At 46.7% G+C, this 25,666-nt stretch overlaps 2 protein-coding genes across 6 annotated transcripts in view; one reads left to right on the forward strand and one right to left on the reverse strand.

Moving 5' to 3' along the window:
• LOC105569266 (E3 ubiquitin-protein ligase MYCBP2) overlaps positions 1 to 25,666 on the reverse strand; it is a 177,670-nt gene that overhangs the window by 14,328 nt on the left and 137,676 nt on the right. The gene's annotated exons all lie outside the window — the stretch shown is intronic.
• Positions 1,838 to 21,456, forward strand: LOC105569265. The gene is made up of 4 exons (XM_012025597.1): positions 1,838 to 2,543; positions 17,736 to 18,155; positions 18,535 to 18,827; positions 19,036 to 21,456. Exons 1-4 carry the CDS (start codon positions 2,337 to 2,339, stop codon positions 20,813 to 20,815), a joined length of 2,700 nt encoding a protein of 899 aa, XP_011880987.1. The 5' UTR covers positions 1,838 to 2,336; the 3' UTR covers positions 20,816 to 21,456.

Below are 25,666 nucleotides of genomic sequence, written 5' to 3' on the forward strand. Positions count from 1 at the left end.
TGTGGATAACAGTTCTCCCTCGATTTCACTTGCGGCAACTTGTACGCCAAGTTTCGGAATTTTTCAGCGACTTGGCGAAACTTTACGTATTAAAGTTGAAAGTTCTCGGTAACTTTGAAATCCCTTAGATAGTAAGTTTGATAGTGTCCCGAAAATAGAAATTCTATTTCTGTCCAGTACCATATGATACACACTACTGCTCATAGTTACTTCAACGGCGGACATTTTATACTTACTTCCCCGATATCTCATATTATTGTTAGCACGGATAACATTTTATTAGAATAATGAACTGTTTTTACAGTATATTAGTTGTAATTGTACGTGTATACATTAAATGTGAATTAAACAACGTTTAACGAATCTATCTCCAATTGTTCTTCAGTCAATATCACGTTATTATTTTACTTATTAAAATCTACGTTTTCCATGAAGAAGATACGCTGAAGAAATTACAAAAGAATAAAATATCAGCGAGAAACGATGCAAGTAATTCAACAGAAGCGGTAATCAAAGCAAAGAATGCATCTTGTATGAGTTTCATATTATTACAAACGTTTTGTATTATCGTTGGTGTGACTTTTGACTTGTATTGTGTGTGTCTGATTGGGAGACTTTGACAGCTAAACTTACGATGTTTTCATCGATAAATATTACTTTTCCCGGATGTAACCCTCTATTTTTTTAACTCTCCAAGTCGCTCGAGTAACCACGAGCAGTAGTGAACGGATGTGTTCTCATTTTTTCTCAGTACTACTGTCAGTACTGAATTTAGCTTCTGAGAAAATCATTCCCAAGCGAGATCTCAGTATCCTCCGTAATAACCGAGGGGAAAACCGCTAACCAAAATCTTGTACGCCAATGCCCATTAATGCCTAGTGGGCGTTACTTAATCTTATCTTATTTTATTTTTATAATGCCCCACCCAGGCCTAGTGTCCAAAAGGTGCCTAGTAATGCCCAGCAATACCGTAAATCTGTACACCACAATGCCCTCAGCGGTTTACCCCTCGGTAATAACGTAGCAGTTATTCTTTCCGAAATGCAACCATCCACACCTTTTTTCTTTAATACTGAATGCTCGAGACTGTCGAGAGTACTGCCAGTAGTACTGACAAGGAAATGGGAACACCTTATGGGGCTCGGTATTTCATTTGCTGGTTAAATGTTGGCCAGAGATTAATCGATTATCTTTCTCTTCTTAGATAATAATATAGAAAAAGGCGAAGAGTCGACTAACCCCTGGTTAACAGTTAACCAGAAAATGTAAAATCGGGCCTGTCGTAGGTACCGAAGGGAAGCGCACATTTTTGAACGAATAATGTAATGGTTAACTCGGCTTGGCAATATTATCTCTCAACGTCTTCAGTCAGTAAGCCTGTAGATAACTAATATCTTAAAGGTTTCGTAACGCGTTGCAATGTTAGTATAAGTGCTTTCCACGTTCGACAACGATTTATAACAACGAAACAATCATCTTTTATGGGAATGGCAACCCATTGACTACGATTTACGAGCTCTGAACACGGTTTACGCAATTAGCATCCGTGACGAACGTGGGTCATCGACGTAGCCGAGGATTGTAAGTTGGTCAAGGTCGTCTTCGCAGGTGCGCGCCGATGGTGCCAACGCGTTCGAAAATCGACAAGCGCGCTCTCGCGAGACTCCGATGTCGATTCCCGTTTGGCGGACATGGCGGAGACCGATCGGAACCCGAAGACGGCACCGACGTCCGTCCCGAGTTCTCGAGTCCGATGACGAGTCCTGGCGTTTATCTTTCCGAAGGCCGAAGAGGGAGGACGCGCGGTGAGAGACGGAGAGAGCGAGTGGCAAGGCGAGTAGTCGAGCCACATGGATCTATGGTGGGGAGCAGACACCGATCGTGCATGCCACCGGCTACAACACAGTTTAAAAGCAACCTCCGTCATGATCGCGTCAGCTGGCCTCTAAGTCGTTCCACAGCCTCGCCTCCTCTTCCTCGTTCTCTTCGGCAACGAGCCGACCGCGCGCGTATCGGGACGGTCCGGCTCGAGATAGGCTTCTTCCACGTGGCGTGGAATGTCGATCGTTAAAGATCGGTAAGCGGAGTAGATGAGCCTCCCTCCCCGTCCGGGCGCGGAATCAATCGATGGGGCAAGTTAAAGTGGATAAGGAATACGAGTGGGTGATACTCGCCAGTGCCCTCCGATCGATCGGCGGAATGAATCGATGAGGGTCCCCGCTCCGCGCGAGTGCGTCCTTCGGCAACGCGAGTTGCATCGAATCGTTATGAGAGAGACGGGGAATCGAGGCTGATCGGCTGGTGATGATCTGACCGCTCGATCGGGGATCGTCGCAATGAGCGTCAAGCGAAGAGTGTTCAGCGCCCTGGACGGGCTTGTTAAGTGTGATCGTGCGATCGTATGCTCGGTGTTCCTCTGGTATCTCGCGTTCCTACTGTGCATCGAGGCCACCACGCCGGGGATATGCGTCAAGAACGGCTGTAACTGCACCGTCATGGCGCATCGCTGGGTCAACATCAAATGCGTCTTCTCCAAGGAAGAGGTGAATGCGAGAACACGTTCTAAACTTGCCGCCGGCGCGATCATTTTGCATTCGTGTACTTCGAAAAATATCAAAGGGAAGGCGTCGATTATCCAGATTATATGCCTCTCATCTTTCTCATCGCATTCCTCGGAAGAAAGATAATTTTCGATCTTAACGGCGGCATACGATCTTTGAGTATAAATTCTATATCTCTTTTATATCGGTGCGTTCTTCACTAAAAGTTAAGAAAGCTCACGAGACACGACAAACAACGCTGAAGAATAAAAGTGCCGAGTCTCCGTTTTATTCTTGTCGTGTTAGAAAAGTAATAGTCTCGTTAGTATCGTGAGACATCAATGATCGCCACCGAGGCGAAGTAAGCGCCCGGTGAAGAAAGCCCGAATACGTGGCTTTCTAAAATTATCAAAGAGAGAGATTGCCTTTCGCGTGCTGCTATACGCGACGACATGCGATTTCGCGAATTACGCGAAATCGTTTATTTCGACGTGTCGCGGTCGGAAGGGATTTTTTAACGCACGGCAGTGAAAGTTTGCCGGAGTCTCGGATTCGCCTTCCACGCGGGATTAGCATATAAATCATTGGCCCGTGAAGACGGTGGGAATCGCGTGCACGAACACGCCCGATCTGTGCGAGCGCACGCAAGTGCATGCTAACATTCAAATAACTGCGAATTAATATCAGTTTAAACCTTTCCTCGTACGAGGTCTACGGTAGCTAAGAAAAATCTCGTTTACTCGCGACAAGAGAAAAAGACGTACCTTAGTGAGACAAGAATCTTACAATTCATTGAGAGAAGATGCCCTTCTCGATTTGGACCTCGATAGCTTGATAACAATTTCCGCGTGAATTTTGAATATACTTTCCCCCCAACTCGGTAAACTGCGCCGATTATAAAATAACGCAGAAGTATTATTGTTAAACTACAAAGGTGCAGCCCGGCCGAGAATGGCGATCTTTTTCTGATTAATTGTAACATTGACAGGTACATGTACTGTACCGGCCAAAAGTATATCACCTTTAGGTTTTCTGAGCATAACTTCCGTCGAAGTGCACCGAATGTGCTCGAAATTTTACAGTAGTCACCTGATAACAGGTACATACATTTCGTACACGAAAGGTAATGAAGTTTGACAAAGTACATAGTGATTTTCGAATTTTTCATTCGAGCACTTAAAAATTAGGTAAGATTAAGAATCGAAAGGTGATGTATTATTGGCCGGTACTGTATTATTTCTGGAACTACGAGAGCACACGTCCTCCTTTATATTTCCGTTACAATTGCACCTGCTAACGGTAGTTCCGTATTTATAATAGAAATGAAACAATTTTGAGAATATAATAGAAACGTTGGAAGAACGGTGGGACACGCCTCTGGTCTTAAGTCCGTCCCTGCGTAAGTACGGAACAGGCTGTAACTTGTACTTGCCACGTTTCTGCACAGCAGCAACGTGCGGCAGCCGTAGCTCCACTTGCCGCTCTCGTTGTCAGCTGCACTCAGCTGGATACCATCCGTTGCAACGGCGTATTACGCTCCGCGCTTCGTAATTCACGCCAAGTTTTCGACAAGAGAGACTTGGATAGAAAACGTGATAAAACTATCGCGCGCAACTGTCAGTAGCGATAACTTGTTCGAGTGCAGCACCGAGAAATGTAGAGTGGCGTATCTCGTTGATTTTGAGATTTTAAGACAGATCCGAGTGCGCGCAACGCCCGATTGTTGTGCGGATTTCTATGGTATACGTTGCGCATTACGGTGCGTAATTCGATTTAGTTTCAAGCATAAATCTTACGATGCGTAGCACGGTAAATCTTTAAATAAGATGGTACATTATATCAGTTTCTGACGTAGAAAATTGCTTTTATCGCAAAAGATTAATGATAACATCGCTCGCGGAAACATGTCCGATATATTACATAATATTAAAAATTGCAGTTTCCGTTCAAAGCGAAAACTTTCGAAAAATGATTTGATACGTCACCAGAACGATAAGACCAAGCTATGAAAAATAATCAAAGTAACAGTGTCGATTTAAAGCTGCAATGTAATGTGCAGAGCTGATAATCTAGAATTTTTCCTCGGAAAGGAAGATTGAATTTCTCGTACGCTTCTCGACCACAAACTGGAGTAAGCCTATTCTCTATCTACGCTACGATCAACCGCTCGCATAGAGACGCAACGGAAACCAGTTTTAAGGGGCATTCACAGCACTGCCTTCTCTCTCTCTCGCAGTAACCCGACGCACTGTCTAAGGATCTTATTAAATCGTTTCGTTTCATTGCTTTGTCGCCATTCACTACCACGGTCTTCGGACTGGCCCGTTTAACGCGCTTCAAATAATCGGCGACGCTACCGAATATCACACGCATTTTTTCTCGCGTCATTTCTTCATTAAATAACAAACTAAATTCAATTGGAAACGACGAATAAATCGATCTATATATTAGAAGCATTTATTTATTATCTAAAGACAACGATAAAAATAATGTCGGATTAACGTAAATCATCGTCAAATCGACATTCTATGTTGCATTGAAAAATTCGCCGTGCGCAGAAATTTTAACTCTTAGATCAATATTTTAATGTAGCTACGCGGAAAGAATTCTCTTTTAAAATTTATCCTGAAAATTGTGTAATCGTGGGACACATGGCATTTCGAAAAATTTGATGAGAGTTCTTTGAAATTTTATCATACATTTTACTAGTAATTATACTTAGTATACTCTCTAAATTTTTAAGTAAAATGTACTCTCTAAAATTTTCGGAGTGAAATTTTCACTCGAGTCATGGTGTCCATGAAATATGGTAAAATTGCAAAAAACTGATAAAGTTCTTCAAAATGCCACGTTGTCCCACAATCACATAATTTTCGGAATAAATTTTAAGAGAAAATTCTTTCCGTGTATTTAATTCATTAGTCATATCATACTTGTTCGTACAAGATGTAATTAATACGATTCTTTCGTGAGTTTTACCGTAATTTCAGACAACTTCGAAATCATTGAGGGCGGTTCTGATTCGTTCGATAAACGCCTGCCGTTAAGCGTAGGCGTGACGCACAGAGTAAAATATACTCAGTGTCCTCGGCAATTGACGGACAGCAAAGTGACTGGTGTCGATGAATCAAGTCGACGGTACGATATCACGATCCTATCCCTAAGAATAAAATAATAAACGCGACGCCCGAGGGTCAGTTGATTTTTTTTTCGAGGGTGTCCTCTAGAGGCACATTTAGCTTTCAAGGATGATATAATCGGGAAGCGAGAGCATTGACCAAACGAGTCGTTTTGTTTGCTCAACGGTGTCTACAGAAACAACAATTGGCAGCGTTAGGTCACTATTATACTACCGGACGGCAAATACTTAGTAATCAAATCAGATTCAGCCACGGCGTCACTTATCATTCCAACGCCATTAATTCCATTTACCGCGCGGTGGCTGGCCGGGCAGCTCCTTGCCGAGTCGTACAAGTTCGCTCGTATCGAAACAAGGACACTCTAACTTGATCGGCGGAAACGGCAAATCAAGCGGTGATCGAATACTGAAATCACGGCGATTTCAGAAGAGCGCAGAAACGCGCGTCTTTCTCGCGTACTTCCCTCGCAAGAGAAATAATACGGCGTTTCCTCTCGCGGTTATTTATCCCATCCATAAACAATGACGCAGCTAAGCAAATGATAAGGTTGTACATACACGGGCGATCCTTCGCTATCTCAGAACACAATCGTTAAATAAAAGTAACTTGATTAGCCTCAGATAGACGCACGTACAGATATTTACGTTATTTTTAGGTTCCGCTTATCTCTTACACCTTTATCGTACCAGTTCGAGCCGTCGGAGTAAATTCATCTTTCGTATTTCTAGAAATCTAGAGGCTCAATTAAAATATTAGAGCGACTTAACAATGCATCGACGTGTTACGTCGCATCGTTAAATCCGGCTTACACTCTGGGGGAAAAAAAAGGCAGCTGACAACCCATTTTGGGGCCCACAACTAGCAATGGAATTATTTGGACTGTCCGTAACCACTCTAATCTTTTAAGGATTTTACCCCGCGTAACTAAAAATAGCAATTAGCTATTCTATCTATATCCAAGATTTTTTAGTAATACTAATCAATTCTCTCAATTAGTTCCGTCGATATTCAGTAACGCAAAGATAATTTTCACTCAAGAGGCACTAATCGAAATGTTAAATTGCTTAACTACAAAAAACGGTTAAAATTTCTTCCAGACTAGAGTTACGAACAATCCAAATAATTCGATTGGCAATTGTGGGCCTCAGAATGGATTGCTGTCTTTTTTTTCCCCAGAGCAGAGATAATTCGTCGCGCGACTTAGATAAGTGGAAAGATTTCCGACAATAGTCAACTTGGCACTTTGCACGAGTAGATCGACCCGATAGGTCTCTCGCATTCGTCCTCACGCATTCGGTTGAACCTAGGCGATTTCCGGCGCATGCAATTTCCGGTCGGAGGGTCCATTAAGACCAAAGTAGAGGTACGATGCATTGTCCGAGCCAGCTGCTTCGCGAATATTTTCTGGTTTTCCGACTGTTCGAAAACTTGGAATCTATTTCACCGTCGTCGCTTAATTTTAACGGCAATTGTTTCTTCGCTTCGTTCTTTGGAGTCGAATATATCAGCGAGAACTTCCTCTCCTATTATTCTTAATTTAGAAAGAAAGATTTCGATTGTTAAGCACCGTGAGCGCCGGTGAAGGAAACCGCGAATGAAATCATAGAGCGATTCTCTGCTGATAATGTTCCACGCAGCTGGTTCTAGGCTTCATCTTCAGGTGCCTCGCGCTGTGCTCACGCCAAGATTTAATTCGAACGCTTCGCGGCACCGTTATCCGGGTGGTCGTCGACCCGAAATTACACGTGGAAACAACAATTAACGTTGGCGCACCACGTGCTGGCCACTGCGCCGAAACAATTTCAGCGTGGCGGCAGTTTAGGCGTGCGATTTAACGCTCACGGACCCGTTAATAAGCAGCGGCTTTTCCCGACTAACTCGATTACAAGCCGATCGCGCGATTACAGTCAGGGGGGGGGGGACGGCAGGGGGGGCTGAATCTGTTAATGCAAACCGGCGAAAACAATGCGGCGCCGATTAAACTGCGGTTGCGTGCATCTCCGCTGTTGGCCCTTTCCGCAACAGTCCAGCAACGATCGCTCCTCTTTCTCTCTCTCTCTCTCTTCCCCCTGTCGCTCTCTCGCTCTCTCGCCAGCGTAATCATCTCGAGTGGAGCAAATAAACCTAACAATCGGAACTGGAAAATAACACGTCGCGCGAAATCGCACGAGAACGATAGCGGCACTTAGGACGGAAACGATGCCACCAGATACGCGCGCATGTGTACGTGTCCACGTTCGACGACCCCGCTATAGAAATACAACTTGCGCCGTGTGCGCAATTATCGTCGGGGAGTCGAGGGAAACGGAGCCGGGTCTCGAAAATCGAGGGATAACGCGTCGGATTTTACACGACACAACATATCGCCCGGGGATAATGCGCGACGATATCCGCCTCGTTCTCGAGGACGGTCGCACCTCTGCGGCCCTTTTGTACGCCTCGTCTCTCGCCTCAGCTGCCGGTGGATTAATAAATTGACGGCTCACGTGGTCGACTAGGGCCCCACGGGAGGAGCGACGCGAGGGTGCAGCGGAGTAAGGGCGTCGCGGTGGGAATTTCGTGCGGACAAAACCGCGGCGCGATGGAACGCCGGCTCGATCCTCGCCTCGGCTCAATTTATTCACAATAGGCCCTTTCAACGAATTACACTCCGGTTCACGACGCATCTCTCCGGCCGGGGCGTCAACGCGAGAGAGCATAGACGATGCGGGTTTGGCTTGCATCAGCGGGAGGCGAGAAGCGCTTGGGATAATCTTACGTAAATCGACGTCTACGGGTTTCCGACCCTCCGTGCGAGCGAATGGAAAATTGTGCGCGCCGGCGGGCGACGTGGGTGCGCGTATTGGAATTTATTATTGTACGCCGAGGTAGCGTGGCTAGAAATATATATATGTATGTATATGGCCGGGACGCATAAATAAGTATAATTAGGAATCTATAAATAACAATTAAAACGGGAAAATCCAGTTCGAGACCAGCGGCCACAGTGCTCACATGTACACGTATTTTTCTAATTCGACTCCGTCTTATGTGGCGACGATGACGCACTTAGTACTACTTGATAAGGACCCAAAAAGTAGGGTCGAAACGTTGCATTAAACAAATAAAGGAATATGCCAGTCGGGTTGACTTTAAGTTTCCTGTTTTAATTGTTAATCATCACTGGTGACTATAAGCAAACTCTCCCTTCGTCTATAAATAACAGTTCATACAGTTGCACCTAGAGACTTTGGTGCGTATCCCGTTAATGCTGAAGATTAATACGGCATTGTAGGGTAAGATGGCCAAATTCGGATCAGAGACTCAATCGTGAACCTTTTCCTCGTGAAAAGTGTAAATTTTCATTGACAAATATTGAATTCGTTAATGAAATTTCTCGCTTTTCACGAGTTCACGCTAGAGAAAAAGATTCATGATCGAACCGCAGATACCAAATGCGGATAAAAAGTTTGACGAGTCGCTAATAAGCGATATTTTCAAGTAATTTACTTAAATTTTATATATTTACAGCTTTATGCTATGTTGTCGATAAAAAACCATCGACGTGGTTTTGTGTCGCTTATTAGCGACTCATCGAATTTTTGATCCGAATTTAGTTACCGTACCCTAATGGCAGTTTCCGAGCCATCACAGATTAGCTCTCGCTCGCGTATCAATATGATATTATCGTGAATTTACATCCCGAGAAATTTCATCCAGTATCTTTCCAAAATATCTGGATAGTACTATCAATAATTTTGCACGCAGTAATTGTTCCCCTCTCTATTGCCGTCTATTTACCCTGTTTTCATTAATCAATCAATTATGGTCGATCGCAATCTAATTGGGGGAAACATTTCCACGTGGAAATTCGACGATCGCCATCCGATAAGTCATCGCCGTTTCCCGCTGCGACCTGGACCCGCCTTCGCGCGCCCCAGCGCAATATTTCACAATTAAAATTGGCGAGCGCGCAGCAGCCGCGAGCGACGATTCGAAAACAATTTCCCAGCTTCGCCGGCCGCACCTACGGAGAGCGAAGCGAGGGAGCGGGCGATCTTTTATCGTACCCGTGAATCTCTCTCGGTGGCCCGCGCTCTCGCCGACACACTACCGGGCCCCGATAACTTCGATAACCCAATAAACGGCTCGGGGGAGAGGGGAGGTCCGGCGCGATCTCGATCGCGGAACGCGCTATTGTCACTCGCGGCACCCCTCGCGGCTCCACTACGCGTAACCCTACGATAAATTATTTTAGAACCGGCTCGCGCAACACATGCACGCGCATCCGAGGGCCGATTGCGGTTCGCCGGCTTTGTCTGGAGAATTTGCTCCGGGGGCGTAGATATAGCCCGACATCCTGCTTCGTCCATTCGCAACGATAACTCTCTCTCTCTCTCGCTTACTCTCTAACACACCCCCGGCGAGCTCTCGTGAGTTATCGCGATTAGCCACACGTGCAAAGTGCCTCGCCTATCTGTACGAGCACATTCCCGTGTATGTTAAGCGTGTATGTACGGCGGAGGCCGACAATATCGCGTAAATACGCGCGTGCACGCTTACGCTCGCTCGACCAGGATCATTCGCCGTGTGTCTTCCGCGTTGCGTTCGGAACCAGGAGTGGCATAATCCGGATATTCCGATGACTGTGCGCGCGCGGTGATCGAGTTAACGTTAGAAATGGCCTCCCCGCTTCATGTTTAAATTTAGACTGTCACTGTCCTAATGGGAAATTTTACTCCTCAAAGTGCGCACGGTATCGACTTGGATCCCTTTGTTCAATCGCCAGAACGTAACGTCGGACGAGTTCTGTCATTGGACAGTCCATCGACTTTTCCCTCTCTCTCTCTCTCTCTGTCTCTTTTAATAAAGAAGATACAAGTTCGCGAAGATGCCTGAAATAGTACATTTCAATATTCGGCAGATCCTCTATGACTTCATAGACAGAGAAATTGAAGATATTACACCGTTCCTAGCAATTTCCCGTCTCTTTATTGATTTATACTAGCACTCGGTCTACGACAGTTAATCTCTTTAGCACGACTCATATATTTATTAATTTAATTATTCAAAGTAAGACGGAGAGCAATCCGATAAACCCTCCCCTCGAGTCGCCGTGAAAAAAAAACGGAGATACATCGGGAGATATAGATCGCGGGAGATTAAAGCGATAGAAATGAAACGGGAGCGATCGCTGCGCGCGGCTAGCGCGTCGCACTTAGCAGATCGCAGGCCATCCAGTGCCCGGTGTGCTGCGGCAATTAACCGAATTATCCCTTGACGCGACCCGGCCGAGGCCCCCGGCGGAATAATGGCGCTCGCTCGCTCGCTCGCATGTCGGCAAAGGCAGGCGTGTCCTACGGCCTCATATGCGAGGGCGAGTAGTAATTTCATCCCGTGCGAAGCGAGAGAAGGCGAGTGTGTCAACGGGTGCATCGCCATTCCGCGAATTAACTTCCGGCATTCTCCCCGTGGCGATCGCCGTAACGCTTCGAGCTTCGCGAATTTCGCAAGAACGGGGTATCGCACTCCTGGCGGAGAACTTGGCGTCTGGTGCCTCGTTTCGCGCGCCAGAACCGCCAAACTCGCGTGGACGTTTGCTCGTTGAATATTAGTAAATGCGCGATAACGGGGCCAGAAAATTGCGGAAATGGCGCAATAAAATTGAGATGCGATCTTGCGCAAGAGATCAGTCGATATTCAAGCAGCATATGTTCAGCAAAGCACAAGTTCTATTCTCCCTTCGAGTCGCAAATTTCTATGTTTCCGTAATTCGCATGGTATAATTTTTCAACAAGTTTAAAGCAAATTCGGTGGCTTCGAGGCACAATGATATAAGCAAATCTGCCAAAAGTCCGCTAAATTTATAGTCGCAATGCCTACAGAGTAATATTGAAATCACACAATAATGGGCTAACGAGTTACAGGTAATTAAATCGGAATTGTTTAACAATCGCCATTAGAGGATACGAGAGAACCGTATAATTGTAATGTCGTTATGTCGGCGAACAGTATTAAATATTCGGCCTCATTGCGCAAAATTATCCACGGTATATCAATGACCGTATCGGATAACAATACCTCGTTTCCGAAAGAAACACTTCCCGATCGAATTTCCGCGGTTTAAAGTCAATTTAAAAATACACGAACATCTCCTTCTTCTCAGGCGGCGCGTTTAGAACCGGCGAGCACTCTCCGGCGTTTTTTAAATTGAAGAAGAGGCTCATTACGAGCGCGATTAATTTCGGAGAGAGAAAGAGAGAGAGAGTAGACGGTGGCGCCCGAGGGATCTCCGCCGTGGAGTTTAGAATAACTCGATTGTCGTCCTCTCGTTCACCTCGAACTAGAACTAGACACAGTGGATCCGGTTATTTTTACACGTCGGAGACACACCCGGGCTGTCTCCCGGCTGCGTCAATTAGCCGCGGCGCAACTTCGGCGCCGACGAGAGCGGAAACTCGGGGCGCTCCATATAGGCCTCGCGCGGCTCCTTCACCTTCCGCTTATCCGGTTCATTCATCTCGCGACGATTATCTCCCGGCAACCCCGGATAAACGGATTTGCGCGTCACGGATGACGAGAATTGTCGCGGCGACGAGCGCGGTGGGAACGTCATCTGCGTTTCGATTAGCGCTTCTATTAGAAGTTAATGCGTCGCCCGATGATATACGGCCGTCAAATATCCACGTCGATTCCAATTCGAACGGCGGATCTTTGATGTACGTGACCTGGCTGCCGTGAATTCGACGCGCGAGATCGACATGCGCGACACGTACTTCTCCAAGCTGCTTAATTATTTATCCATTCGACGTCGCGCGCTTCTCATCGCATAATTCGGGGGTCGGGTGTGCTTGATAATAGCGGAGGACTGCCGAAGGCCACGCGGAGAAATTCGATAGAGAGTCGCTTATTATAGTCTCCCATATAATTCATCTTATGCAACTTCTCATTCCTCGCGTTTTACCTTCATTCATCCGCGTCGGCCATAACGCACCGGTTTAATTACAGTTCTCCTGCTACCTTTCCCATGATTTTCGGATTGATTCGAGTGTCGCAACGCCGTCGAACCGCAATGTAAACTGAAAAGAGGGTGGTCCAGGTCCAAATCCTGGCCGAGGTAAATTTTTCGCAATAAATTAAAAAATTTTTATCATTTATACACCAACATTCAGTCTTGGCTCTCGCATCCTTTATTCCTTGCGATTTCGTGTCAGAGCCTTATAAATTTTATTGTTTAAACTGGAAAGGTTTTCGCAATTTATTTTTACTTTTATTTTCGACGAGAAGACAGCTACGCGATCGCGTATAAATGCGAAATTTGAGAAATCTGACGAGTCTCGATAATTTCAACGATTTAAATTAATCTCTACGTGTTTCTCTGGCGCGAGATGAATTTAACGTTGAGCCTTGCGGCAATCGTCCGCATAGTTTCCCAAACACCTAAATGATATGATGAATATATGTCGCTTTATTTTAGTTAACTTTCAGACCGTATGTAATTCAAAAGTTATATATTGTCAAAAGTTAACTAAACTAAAGCGACAAGACATTCTATCGCATCTCGAATTTCTGTGAAAATTTTCACATAACGCAAATTAATTCTTCACATTAAACATTACATCGACGAAACGAGAATACGTTCAAACTACTTAATTGAAATTAATTAACCGCAGTGGATTGACATGCTGCGGAAACTCTTGCGCCGTTCTCTTGTGTCTCGCCAGCGTACACGCTGGTACAGACACAAACGCGTGCGAAAGTATTTTAACATCTGCCCGTGTACGAGCTCTATTAGACTATTGTAATAAGCAGGGCTCTCGTGTGATCATTTCCTTTCATGAACGTGGCGTCCGGCCAAAACTATCGAGTTTTCTCAATGCCGCGGGACAAAGTCGGTTACCGCCAGGGGTCCACGGTCCGGTGGCATTCGCGCAATCCAGCTAAAGTGGTCTGTTCCCTTTATTTCCGCTCCGATGCATTCCGAGTGAGCGTTGTATAAGTCGAAATAATGTTTCCTCGGGTGCGCCATGCAGGCGATGTTAACCCTTGCGGGTTCATCGATATTCTAGACAGTCAGCTTGAGATTCTCTCCGGCTAACGGTACACGTACTGCAACCTCCGCGTTGCGATCCGCACGTTGCAGCGCTTTCTCGTCGGGAAGCAACGCTCTCTCGATATTACGGATCTTGTTTTCGCCGTAATATTGTCGGGTACAGTCGTTTGGATAGCTGATCAAATAGCGCGACATTAATTAACGCGTTCTCTTCACCGGATCGCGAGGTAAAAAGAAGCAAGTGTATTCGACATACGAATTGACTTGTTTCAGGAAATATGTTAAAAACTGCACGTCGGGTCTCGAAAGTTTCTCAGCGGTTGATTCTCGCGTCGCTCAAATTGACCGCATATTAGACAGGTATCACCGCGAGAAATCGCAATGCCGCACTTGGTGGCGTCAAATGTATCGTAAAAATGCCCGAATTCGTCGAAATCTCGAGGTCTCCCTCGGGCCAAAGTTTTTCTCCGAACATATGGAACCGGACTAAACCGAAACGATAACGGAAACGATTCGACACGCTCCGTTGCGGCGCGCAGCAAAACGAGGCGGGGCGATATTAAAAAATTTCTGCTCTGAAATTTCTGGGCGGGTCAGAACAAATCGAGCAACCGTTCTCGAGTAACATCAGCTGGCCGGAAAATTTTTCGGAAGCACGAATGTTGCCGCGCGGAGATTTCTTTGTTTCCGCGCACGGTCGTTCGGTCCTGGTACGATTTCAAGTGAACGACGAGGAAAATCGCGCGGCCTTTGATAATTGAAACCCCGAATTTCGGCGTGTTAATTGGCACCAACTGATCCCTGAATATGTTTTCCGTATTCAATAGCGCGGCGGCTCTCGTTAAGTCCTCGTCAATTATGTCGCAACGTGCACGAGCAAGCGCGGGCGGCTATGGAAATTAAACTGCCGCCTAGAACACATCGCGGCAATAGAAAATTCTACGATGGCTGCAGGCCAGCGCGCGATCCCTCGTTCCCAGTATCGTGAAATTAATTCGCACCGGCGTTTTAACGTTGTTCGTAACTCGTGCGTGGTCTCGAGAGATAGAGAGAGAGAGAGAGAGAGAGAGAGAGAGAGAGAGAGAGAGAGAGAGAGAGAGAGAAAAATAAATAGAAATGCTCTTTGTGCCCGAGGCCCACGACACAGAAATAACCGGCGTTATCCGCACGTTCCGACCCTTGAGTCACACCGGTCATATGAAATGGTATGACTTTTCAGAAGCAGTCTTAGTCATTCATCGAGGAGGAAATAGAGAGGCACAGAGAGGGAATGTATTTTCCGAGTTATGTCGCACATTATTCGCGCCTCCCTCCGCCACCTGACCGCGTTCTCCTCTCAATCCCTTCATTTGCAACAGCTGTTTCGCAGCGCGAAGCATCCGAAGTAGCCGTCGCCAGTGATACACAACGAGAGTAAAATCCGAGGGCGCGCAAGTATGCTACATCGCGCGGCACTCACGTTTTTATTCGCACGTCGTCGCGGTTTTTCCCGTGCCTCTATTTCGTTAATTAACTCCGTCCTAACTTTCACGCCGGCTCGCAAGGAAGTCGCGCATATTTTTAATTAGGGACAAACTACCGCCGCGTCGGCGCCGCTACATTTACTTTGTCCGCGGCGTTATCAGCCGGAGCAGCCGCGTATCTCGCGGCAACGCGAGGCTTCGCGCGCAGGAAATTCGTGATGCGCCGATGCGCCGATGCATATTGGACAGTACCAGGATTTCGCGTACAGCTTGAAAGAAAGCGAGATCACGCGTTATCGTTAAAGGCCCCCGTAAAATGATCCCGGATCGAACGTGTCAGAACAAATTAATGCGAATAATGCGCATCTCGTGCAACAAATTGATTTCGACTGGAACTGGAGCGACTGTGCCCGGTACGTGCTTCTGAAGCCTCGCCCGAATACGCGTTATCGGACGCTCGCGCGAAACTGAATCCAATATTATCGGAGATCGTACCTGTCCGGATAATCTGAGTCGTAATGAAGCTGCAGTCACCGTCATCCAACGAGATCGCCCGGTGGCATAGCTGCCCTCGTGCGCTCGTAATCGCGATAACATTTCATCTCGCTCCGCTCGACATTTACATTAATCCGTAATATACGACGATACCGATGTCTCTCTTCTTTCTTTCTTTCCATTCCGACGGGGAGCACTCGAGGGGCGACTCGCCAGTTGAAATCGAGCCGCGAATTATCGTTGGATCGACCGCGATGAGACGAACAAGACACGAAAGAATAAACCGGAGCCTCGTGTTACCCGTGGTGTAACCGAGAGACGGGATGCGAAAGTCGAACCGCACGCATTACTCGGCGCGACGAACGCGAACAGTGGGCATGACTCATCGGCGTTCTAATGAACTCTTGAAACGATTTTCCGGTGCTTTGAAGGAATCAGCATGGACCTTCTGGGACGCCGCATTATGCGGTCCGCGTCTGTCTGAGTTTTTTTTCGCATGGACCAAAGTCAAAACGTGAAAATAAACCAGGACACGCGGAAAAATAATTTCCTACGGAAAGTAAACGTGGGGCGCGCCCGAATCTGGAAGAGATCCAAACGGGAAGAGGGTAATAATTTCGTCCGTTTCGGCAACCCGCGGAAATTTTATTACGCGGAGATAAATAGTTGTTTCAACCATCCCTCGCCAGTTCTATTAGCCGCGGCGAGATCTTTCAACGAACAAGTCATGTTTAGAATACAGTGATGTATTTTCCTATGCCGAGTCTTTGATGATGAAACGACGAACGGGTGACAGTCGCGCGGAAAGTCAGTTATCCCGTGCTCGCGCATAGCGACACGTAGAAAGTAATTCAATCGCTTAACGTTTTGCACCTTAACATCATCCGTCGTCGCATTTGTCTTTCCTGTATCTCACGGAAGACACTCTATAATGAATCAACTCGTCGCGCAATTAAGATTACTTAACATGTCTCTTGGCACGTCGTATTTCCCGAGTGTGTTTAACCCGCGCGTGTAAACAGCGTTGCGATATCTCGGACGAAAATATCTCCAGATAACGGATTTACTTGTCGGGTGGGTCAAAGGCGCTGGGAGGGACCGGATGCGCTTGCGTGCATCGCGGGTAAACAAAAGCTCCGGTCTAAAAATAGAAACGAATAAATAATTTCTAATAAGCGCGAGAAAGGGTATCTCCCCCAGGGGAGTGAGCGAAAAATCGGAACGGCGCTGATATTTATTTAACGTATTTATTTGGATCGTCAAAAATTCGTATCTCACGAGAATCGAATTTTTCAGAAGTCAGATTTTGTGAATGGCTGCGAAATTCGGATTATCCGGGCTGGCTGTTGAATATTTCTCTATTCCATATTTTTCAGCGATTTTCTGCGGCGCACAGCTGTTTTGTAGCCGCACAAAGGTATCGGGGGCATGCTGGGTATCTCTCTTTAGAGAGCTTATCGCGAAGCATCTTTCTGCTAAAACGTCAAGAGAAACCGAGAGACGCTGAGAAGTCCGAGTGACACATATGATCGGGCTAGCTCAGGGAATATACCGATAAACTGGTGCTGAGATAAATTTATAAATAGTCGCCAGGAAGTCGGCGTGGAATTCAATGGGAATATGTCAAACCTAAATTCTCAAACTCTATTGTTTAATCCTAATTAATTAAAGCTTCGTCATTTATCTTGCTACTTATTTTAACAAAATTTTAACGTCGAAACTACACTCTGTTCTATATAACTGCGCTATGTTAAAATAGAAGACTTTACGGCTTTTGATGGTAATCCTAAACAAGACCGATGTAAATCATGCGAGGTCTTGAGCAAGGAAATGTATGTACGCATTTATTGCGTTTCCAGAAAGCAATCTTAGTCAGTTATGATACGCATTACGCAACCAAGATGTAAATCTGGACGGAGGAGGCGAGTGACGAGGCACACGGCCTTGGCAAGATGTCGATGCCGTGCAGCGTTGCAATCTTCTTTAATTGCACTTGTTGGCGCGTAAATCGGGAACGATAAAAGGCTCAATAACACCGTGTTCTTTCGTTTGATTTTCGATCTAGAATGTGGAGTTGCTGGAGGGAATGATTCCGCCGGAGGCAACGGAACTCGAGGTCTCTCACTGCCGAGAATTGAGAATACAAACGGGCGCGTTCGGCGGGGGCGCGCCCCTGAAACGCGTGCACGTTTCGGGGATCAACAGCGTGGTCGCCAAGAGGCAGGCCTTTCAGAATCTCAGCGTACCCAACACGCACATCGAGGTGTCGGAGTGCAATAGCGTGTTCCTGGAGAGCCACGCCTTTCGAAACACGCGCGGCACGGTGAGCGTCTCGATTTCGCGATGCAAACAGGTGGAGATAAAACCGAACGCCTTCACGTGGCTGCTGTGGCTCACGGTGAAGGAAGTGTCGTCCTTGGAGCTCTTCAGCAACGCCTTCAAGCTCGAGGCGCCTCAACCCGGACGACATGGACCAGCGACCAAGGTCGAATATCTCGCCAATTATCTCGTGTATCGTCATTACACTGTTAAACAATGTTCGCGCACCTATATTCATTTTACCTGAAAAATTACTACCGATATTGATATTGACGTATCCACGCGATATTCGTATCCCAGTTACACTACGCTATTCATTTCTGATATCGAATAACGCATCAATTACGAATAAATTACATAATATTCGTAATGCTCCGTTTTGATTGTCATCAAATGGGGCTCGGAATGATTCGTACCAATTTGCAGTGACATGAATTATCGGCTAATTAAATCTATAAGTCCGCAGATAATTATTATACCTTAGAGCGAATCCCGGAAAGTCTCGGAAACGCGATTACAATTTCGTATGAATTTCCCTTATGCAGATTACCTTCCAAAATGTGAGGATCGCGGAGTTACCCAAGGCGGTCTTTCCTTCGGCTATCGCGGAAATTCGCATGGACGACATCTCGATGAGGGTCATACGCAAGGACGCCTTTTGTGCCATGACTATTTTCAACGTGATTATTAGCAACGCGACTATCCAGGAGATTCAATCCGGCGCATTCAGCGACAGGGCCCTCATCCAACGCCTCGAGTTCGTCGATGTGCAACTTAAGAATATCAACACGGCGGCCTTCAGAGCCGGACACGATAATCTCACGATACAACATTCCAGGTTGTCAACTTAAAATTTGCTTTACGATCCTTACTGCAAACGCAGCGTCGGTTAATAAAGAAATAAAAAAATCGCAGACTTTCTTCATATTCAATTTTCAATTCTTATTCCTCAATTATATTCTTCGATTTCTTAATATTCTTCAGCGAGTATCGGCGCGCGCTTAAATCTTTCTTTTCCTCATTTTATTGTATCCTTCTCCATACAGATTATCCGAGGTGGACACTGGTGCCATCAATACATCGGCAGCGACTGTTACCTTCAACAACAACGAGTTCCAACACCTGAAGCAGGGCTCGATCGTGCTGCATCAGTGGAATCGCATAGCGATCGACCGCAATGTCTTTGTCAATTTGGAGAGCGACGCGATTAAAGCGGAGGTCGGTGCCTCTTCGGCGCCCAATTTCGAATTTTCCTTCACGGACAATCGCATACAGAAAGCACGGCCGGGATCCCTGAGGTTTGCGGCGATCTCGCAGAGCGTCAACTCGGCGCGCGTCGGCAACAATTACTTCAGTGAGAAGTGCAGTTGCAAACTCGAAAACTGGGTACGCGAAGTGACGGGTCGCAACAGCTCGGTCACGTGGATGATGGACTCGAGCTATTGCATGGTCGACAGTTTCTTGAAAAGATGCCTGAATCTGCCCGAAGGTTATATGGCTATGCGAAACTTCACGCGGCTCATATGCACGCAACGGGATCACGTCAATTGCGAGAAGCCATCGGTGAATCTGGAGCCGAGTGTCAGTCCGCCCAGCGTAGGACCTCACATCTATCCGAGGCAGAAAGGATTCTTCGACATGGAGATGAACGAGTCGGAGCAGCTGGCGCGCGAGAAGAGGATCATCGTCATCGTTTGCGTCGTGGCAGTCTTCGTCGTCGTTGTGGTGATCTTAGCCTCGGGGATCCTCTATATGCGCCGTCGCGGCGTGTGCCCCAAACTGACATCCGGCTCCTTGATCAATCTGTCGAATTGGCTGTCGTCCAACAACGGTATGACCGCCGCGACGTCCGCTAGATCGATATCGAGGCTGAGCGTTCACGAGTACGCCGGTCTCCAGGCGGAGACCAGAATTCTTGAAATGGACACTCAGGCGGAAGGTACGGAGGACGACGAGGACGAAGGTGACGTTTACCCGTACACGGAGAACAAGGCCACGCAAACGTTGCCGGAAGAACTGACGGAGGAATATCTGAGGGATCTCCAGGAACGGCTCAACGATCCTGACAATCATAGCCAAGCGCGGGACATGATCGAGCATCTGTACGATCTCATCAAAGTCGAGGAGAGTTGCAACAACAACAACAACCGGCAACCGGCGGGCGATCGGGAGGAGAACGCGTACGACGTGATCCGGCCGAGGATCAGGAGAGCCCGCGGTGCGCCGAGACCGTCCGTAAATATTGGCACCAGAGCCCCGTCCTTGGACAAACTGCTGCCGAGCGGGATACACACTAGACCGCCTATCACCGAGTACGCGCAACCGCGTGACCAGCGTACCACCGATCAGAACCATCTCTATGCCGAGTTGCCGGGCGACGAGACGGTGCCCAGTACAAGTCGACTGTCGCAACCCTTTCTGGAGAGCCTGATCGGCAGGGCGCAACAGCCATTACCTCCGGACGTGGTCAACGATCATATTGTCGGCAATGATCGTCCTCCGCGGAACCTCGGCTACGGTGCCGACGATTGCATGCCACCGCAGAGCCCAAAGCTCGACTCGGGCTGCAGGAATCAATCCGCCAAGCCGATGAGCTTCCTCAAGGCCCTCGGCGAAAGTATCCTGAGTGCGTCCGGCAAAACGAATAACAAGAGGCCGAACTCGCTGCTGTGCGAATACGCCGAGCCGTCCGACGCAACCGCCCATCTCTACTCGGAGCTGTCGGAACCACAGCTAACGTCCGCGTCCACCAGCAAAATGGCGAACAGACCACTGCCCACCAAGCCCGACCAGGATTCCGTCGCCGCGAACGCGGCCAAGGCGTAGCGGCGTTCATTATCTGTGATATAAGTGTTACGTGTTGTCGAGAGTGAAGATTAGAGTGCTCTTTCTTTTTTGCCAACCGCACGAGGAAAGTGTTGGCGCACATGCGTGTGTTTGCAGGAGCGATTGCGTAAGAGAGTTTCCGGCGAGAACGGGTCGCTTGGAGTCTCTCAGCTGAGAGATTGTGTGCCTGTGTGTCACAATGGCGAAGGAAATGCGCGTCAAAAATTAGTGCAATTCATGCGTACAAGGCTCGGGCTTGTCGGTTCTCGAGAACGAGAAGTGTTCTTGCTCTTAAACCGTGTATGAATAAAGCCTTGTTAGAACAATCGCGTACAGCGCCGCGCACCACTCGGATTTGGTGTTCCTGCGGAAGGGAAATCACATCGCGTCCGGATCGACCGAAGCAACGTTTACGCGAAAATATCGCAGCGAAGTTGTGCCAAAATTAGTGTGCTGCGTACGACGTATATTCGCGTTCTCGTAACGCCAAGAAGATTCGATAAAGCTACTACCATACGAGAAAAGTATCGCGCGAGAGAAATCAAAGGATCTATTTATGTTTATCTACGACAAATGGATGTAACATAAATTTATATATATTTGCTTCGTCAGGTATTATTAAATAAGTATTTTACATCTGGCATCTGAAAGAAGTTAATCAGTATTAACACCAATCCCCTCTTTAAAACGTTTCAGTTATCTCCAACCTTTTTTATTTCATACAGAAGAGTGACGTTCAGAGAAATTGCTCTTTAATATTTCGTAATAAAATTTAATCTCTATCGAATTATTACGAAATCATCCCCGCAGGTCAACTTTTTAATGGCTTTTTTTCGAATTTGTATCGCATATTCGATACTGATACAGCGGATTGTCAGTGTCGACTCACGTGAGATTCAGGTCAAACTAAACGCTCGCGAAGGAACACGCAATATTTCTCTTGGTTTTCGCAGTCAACCAGTCTGAAGAAGTGACAAAACAGCGGTAGGTTCAACAATGAGATATCCCTTCTTTCGGACAAGTTTATTCTCGGTTCAGATAAACGCGCGTTGGTGTCCAAGGAGAGTATCTTCCAATTCACAAAGTACTTATTCGTAAGTTCAGCGAGCGCATCGATTTCCTCTATCTAAATCTCTCATGTTTAAAGTATCCCGTCGTTGTCTTATCTCGGAGAATTTTACGATTCAAGTAGTTTTCTCTGGACGCAACCCTCCGCCGGCTCCTCGAGAACGCTCCCGAGTTCATGGGTCGTCACGGGGCTCACTCGGTCCCTTTTATCAAACGGCCCACAGTGGTGCTTCGCACGAAGGGAGAGCACCCTGGGACTAATGCAGCCCGCGAACCAACGCCGATTCGCCTCGGAACGTCCGTCGAGAGCCGAAAGATATTCTTAATCCCTCTCGGGGCGCGCAGTCAGTCGGTGTATATCCACGGCGAGACCAAACTATTCCATGAAGAATGTAAGAGGAACAAATAGAGCCGACTAGCAGCCGAGGCGGGCTGCGATGCAGCTGTTGACGTCTAAACGGCCGTCGTTCTCCGGACGGTAAAACCCAGAGAAAACTTCTCTCGTGAGCTACGGAGGCGAGCGACAAAGACACCTTGATAGAAAAAGTGTCTACGCGAAAGGATCGTGAACGGAATATGGCTTTTTACGGCGACAATTAATTTTCCTCCTAATTTCGCGTCTCGCTTGACACTCGCGTTCTCTCTCTCTCCCCCCTCTCTCTGTCTGTCTCATTCTCTCTCTATTCTTCGACGAGTCTCGACCGAGGTGTAAATTTATAAAGAGTATTCGCACTCTTAGTAATTCGTAGTCGATTTTTCCTTCAGCGCGAATTTAATCTAAGACCTAATTATCGCGCTATTTAACGTTGAAAATTAAAGCGTCCCGGCAAATTAAATGTCAGGAGAGTAAATGAATAATGGGACTTAGTTACTTTTCAATTAATTTAGAGTTAAATGTTGACGCAATTAAAATTCAATTTGCTGCGACAATTACTGAATAATTTAACGTTAAAAATTAAGCAGCTGATAAATAATGCGAGTCAAATAATTATTTCCAACTGATAGAGTATCTCGTTAACGTTTTCCATACAAGGAATCATCTATCGATGCACCTATCTGAGAATATCTATGACCCATACCTGAAGTTGATAATTCCCAATTTTTTCTTCTTGATAAAGAGCACCAGGTTCTCTTTCAATATTTGTGTTTCTGTCTCTTATCTCGCATAGATAAAATAAGGAAAACATTCCTTGTTTCCGGTATGCCGCGACACAGAAAAATCTACGAGTTATCAATTGAAAGCTACAGAAGACCTTATTTTAGTTTTAACAAACGAAACTAATTAATGACACGCGGACACGCGATACGCGAATATCCGCTGGCGATTGAATATTATCTTATCTGCGCGAGGACAGACCGAAAAACTTTTTCCGCGTAATTTTTCAAACCGAAGCCACGATTTATCCCGAATTTTATCGCGCGGTACTTTGTCGACAGGTTAAAGAGCGATACCAAGACGTGTGCTGTACGAAAGCGGCGGCCCGCCCGCTATCGTACACCGATTCGCGGGATTGTTTATGGCCGGCCATTTTTCAGATAAGAGTGTCATTTTTCTCGAGACCGGCTGCTCGTCGTGGAAAGTCAAGAGAGATGGCCGAACGAGTTTTCAACTAGATGCAATTTGTTGCTTTCTCTTCCTCCTTCGATATCCGCTGCCGGCAGACAATGCCCTGACTCGAATTGATGGTCAGCGTACACGTCTATAACTAGTCACATCCATTCAGAAGAAAATACATAAATGTGCCGACACATTTGTATTTAAAACTACGCATGGGATCTTCCTCGAGTTGCAAGATACGTATCTGAGTCTCACTCGAAGCTCATTACAACAATTCTCTTTGATAAAACCATAATCGAAGCGAGATTTTTCTCAACGGCTAGAGCCGGCATAGCTGGAGAAAGTACGCAGGAAATATCTATCGTGTTATAAAAGCGTGTTTACGTGAAAAGTAAAATAAAAATGTCCCTCGTATTCTCGTAAGCGACGAAAACTGGGCCGCTGCCCAAGTTATAGCGTTTCTGATTCTTCAGAGTCTCCCGAGATCTTTGAATTTCTAGCGATAGATCGTCCTCGAAAGGCCGCGGAGCGGAATAGGTGTCCGAGGCGGAAGTGGATGAGATCAGGGGCGGCTGTGATCCAGCGTGCTCTCTCGCACGGCAGAACATAATCCGCCAAGCCAGATCGGCCAAGCAGCAGGCAGCTCTATCAGGTTTCATCAGCGAGCCAATCATCTCATCACTTGGATGGCCGTGCTAGCATCCGATTCGCCGTGCTCTAACCCGTTTCTCTGGTCCCTGACCTAATCCCTTGTGTCGGGAGATACCAGGAAAATCGATCGAGGATCGCCGGTGAACATCTCGCCGGCGGCTGGCACGACTGGGTTATCGAAGTACCGAAATCATGGGCCGATCTGAGGCTTACCCTAAGCCGAAGCTTAGATCGTAAATGGATTTTCCATCTCATGGTCCTCTCGCTCTCTCTCTCTCTCTCTCTTTCGTTCGCCTGCTCTCGCTCTCTGAGTCCGCAGTCGGAGAAAACAGCTTACGGTATAACATGTCAAACTATTGTAATTATCGTGAAACTCTCCGCGACGCACATTAGAAGGAATGATATCGGCCAGCACGACAGTAAAAGCAATTCGAACTCGTATTTGTCAGTCGCGTCCACGTTTAAGTCTATCACTGGCGTAGCCGTTTCGTTCTACATACCTAAAATATAGCCGGCCGATAATTAACAGACAACGTTACGATATGGCCGTGATTGTTTAACTGAACAGAGGGAGAGAGGAATATTTTCCATCTCGATTAAAACGGAAAAATACGGGTTAAACGGCGGATATGTATATCAGCTGGCAGTTTGCACACGTCGGACAAATGTGGAACGTGCAATTTGTTTATTTACATATCACTCCGTGCGTTTACGGATATATATTTTCGAACGCTCAGGTGAAATAATATTATCCCCCTTTTTGATCGATCGGAACGAAACGTGTTTCACCCGTGTTTCCATTTCGCAATGACGATATACCGGGTGGCGTGTCCTTAATATACGCCATCTGCGTCTTACGATCCGGTGTGTCACCTGTCGCAACGATATTGCATCCGGAGATCTAATGGACCTTTAAACCGAACGTCTCTCTATATAAGCTAACGCGTGTCATCGACCCAGCTTCGAGAACGAGATATTCCGCGAACAAGTTACTCGCAGAAAACGAGATACTTCCTCTTAGGGGGAGAAAAAGAACTGAGAAAAATCCTAAAGAGAGCCGTCGCGACTTTGCGAGAATTAAGAGTAAATCTGAAAGACAACAGACGGACGATCTCTCTTCACGATCGCCTCTCACGGTGTTACGTCTTCGAGCCCGAAAGATACGAGGGAGAGTTTCAAGTACAATGGTATTTCTTTTTTCGAAAATTCGGGTCACGAGAGAACCATCTGTAGCGATCTCTGGTGAATGGAAGCCCGACGACGTACGTAGAGGGCCGCTTTCGGTTCTCCCGGCTATTCATGGGACGTCGGATAAATCCTTAAATATTTTAAGGATTTACTAGATAACCATAGACGCGTACTTATTATTCTAAGAAGCTTTTTCCAGGACAGCGACCCCGGGGCTTCGGCCGCAACGTGCTGCGCAGGGTGGTAGGTATTCGTGCTCTGGGGGAAAAAACGGACAGTTGACAACCCATTTTAGGGCCCACAATTAGTAATCCAATTATTTGGATTCTTCATAACCACTCTAATCTTTTACGAATTTTACCCCGCGGAACTAGAAATCGCAATTA

Source organism: Vollenhovia emeryi, unplaced genomic scaffold (assembly GCF_000949405.1).
Source record: "Vollenhovia emeryi isolate VEMERY1.0 unplaced genomic scaffold, V.emery_V1.0 DF939125.1, whole genome shotgun sequence".
NCBI classification, from domain to species: domain Eukaryota; kingdom Metazoa; phylum Arthropoda; class Insecta; order Hymenoptera; family Formicidae; genus Vollenhovia; species Vollenhovia emeryi.

Coding starts and splice junctions, on each gene's coding strand:
- LOC105569265 (XM_012025597.1), top strand. CDS start 2,337: ATGAGCGTCAAGCGAAGAGTGTTCAGCGCCCTGGACGGGCTTGTTAAG. Junction 2,544..17,735: donor GCGTCTTCTCCAAGGAAGAG/GTGAATGCGAGA, acceptor TTTTCGATCTAG/AATGTGGAGTTGCTGGAGGG. Junction 18,828..19,035: donor CTCACGATACAACATTCCAG/GTTGTCAACTTA, acceptor TTCTCCATACAG/ATTATCCGAGGTGGACACTG.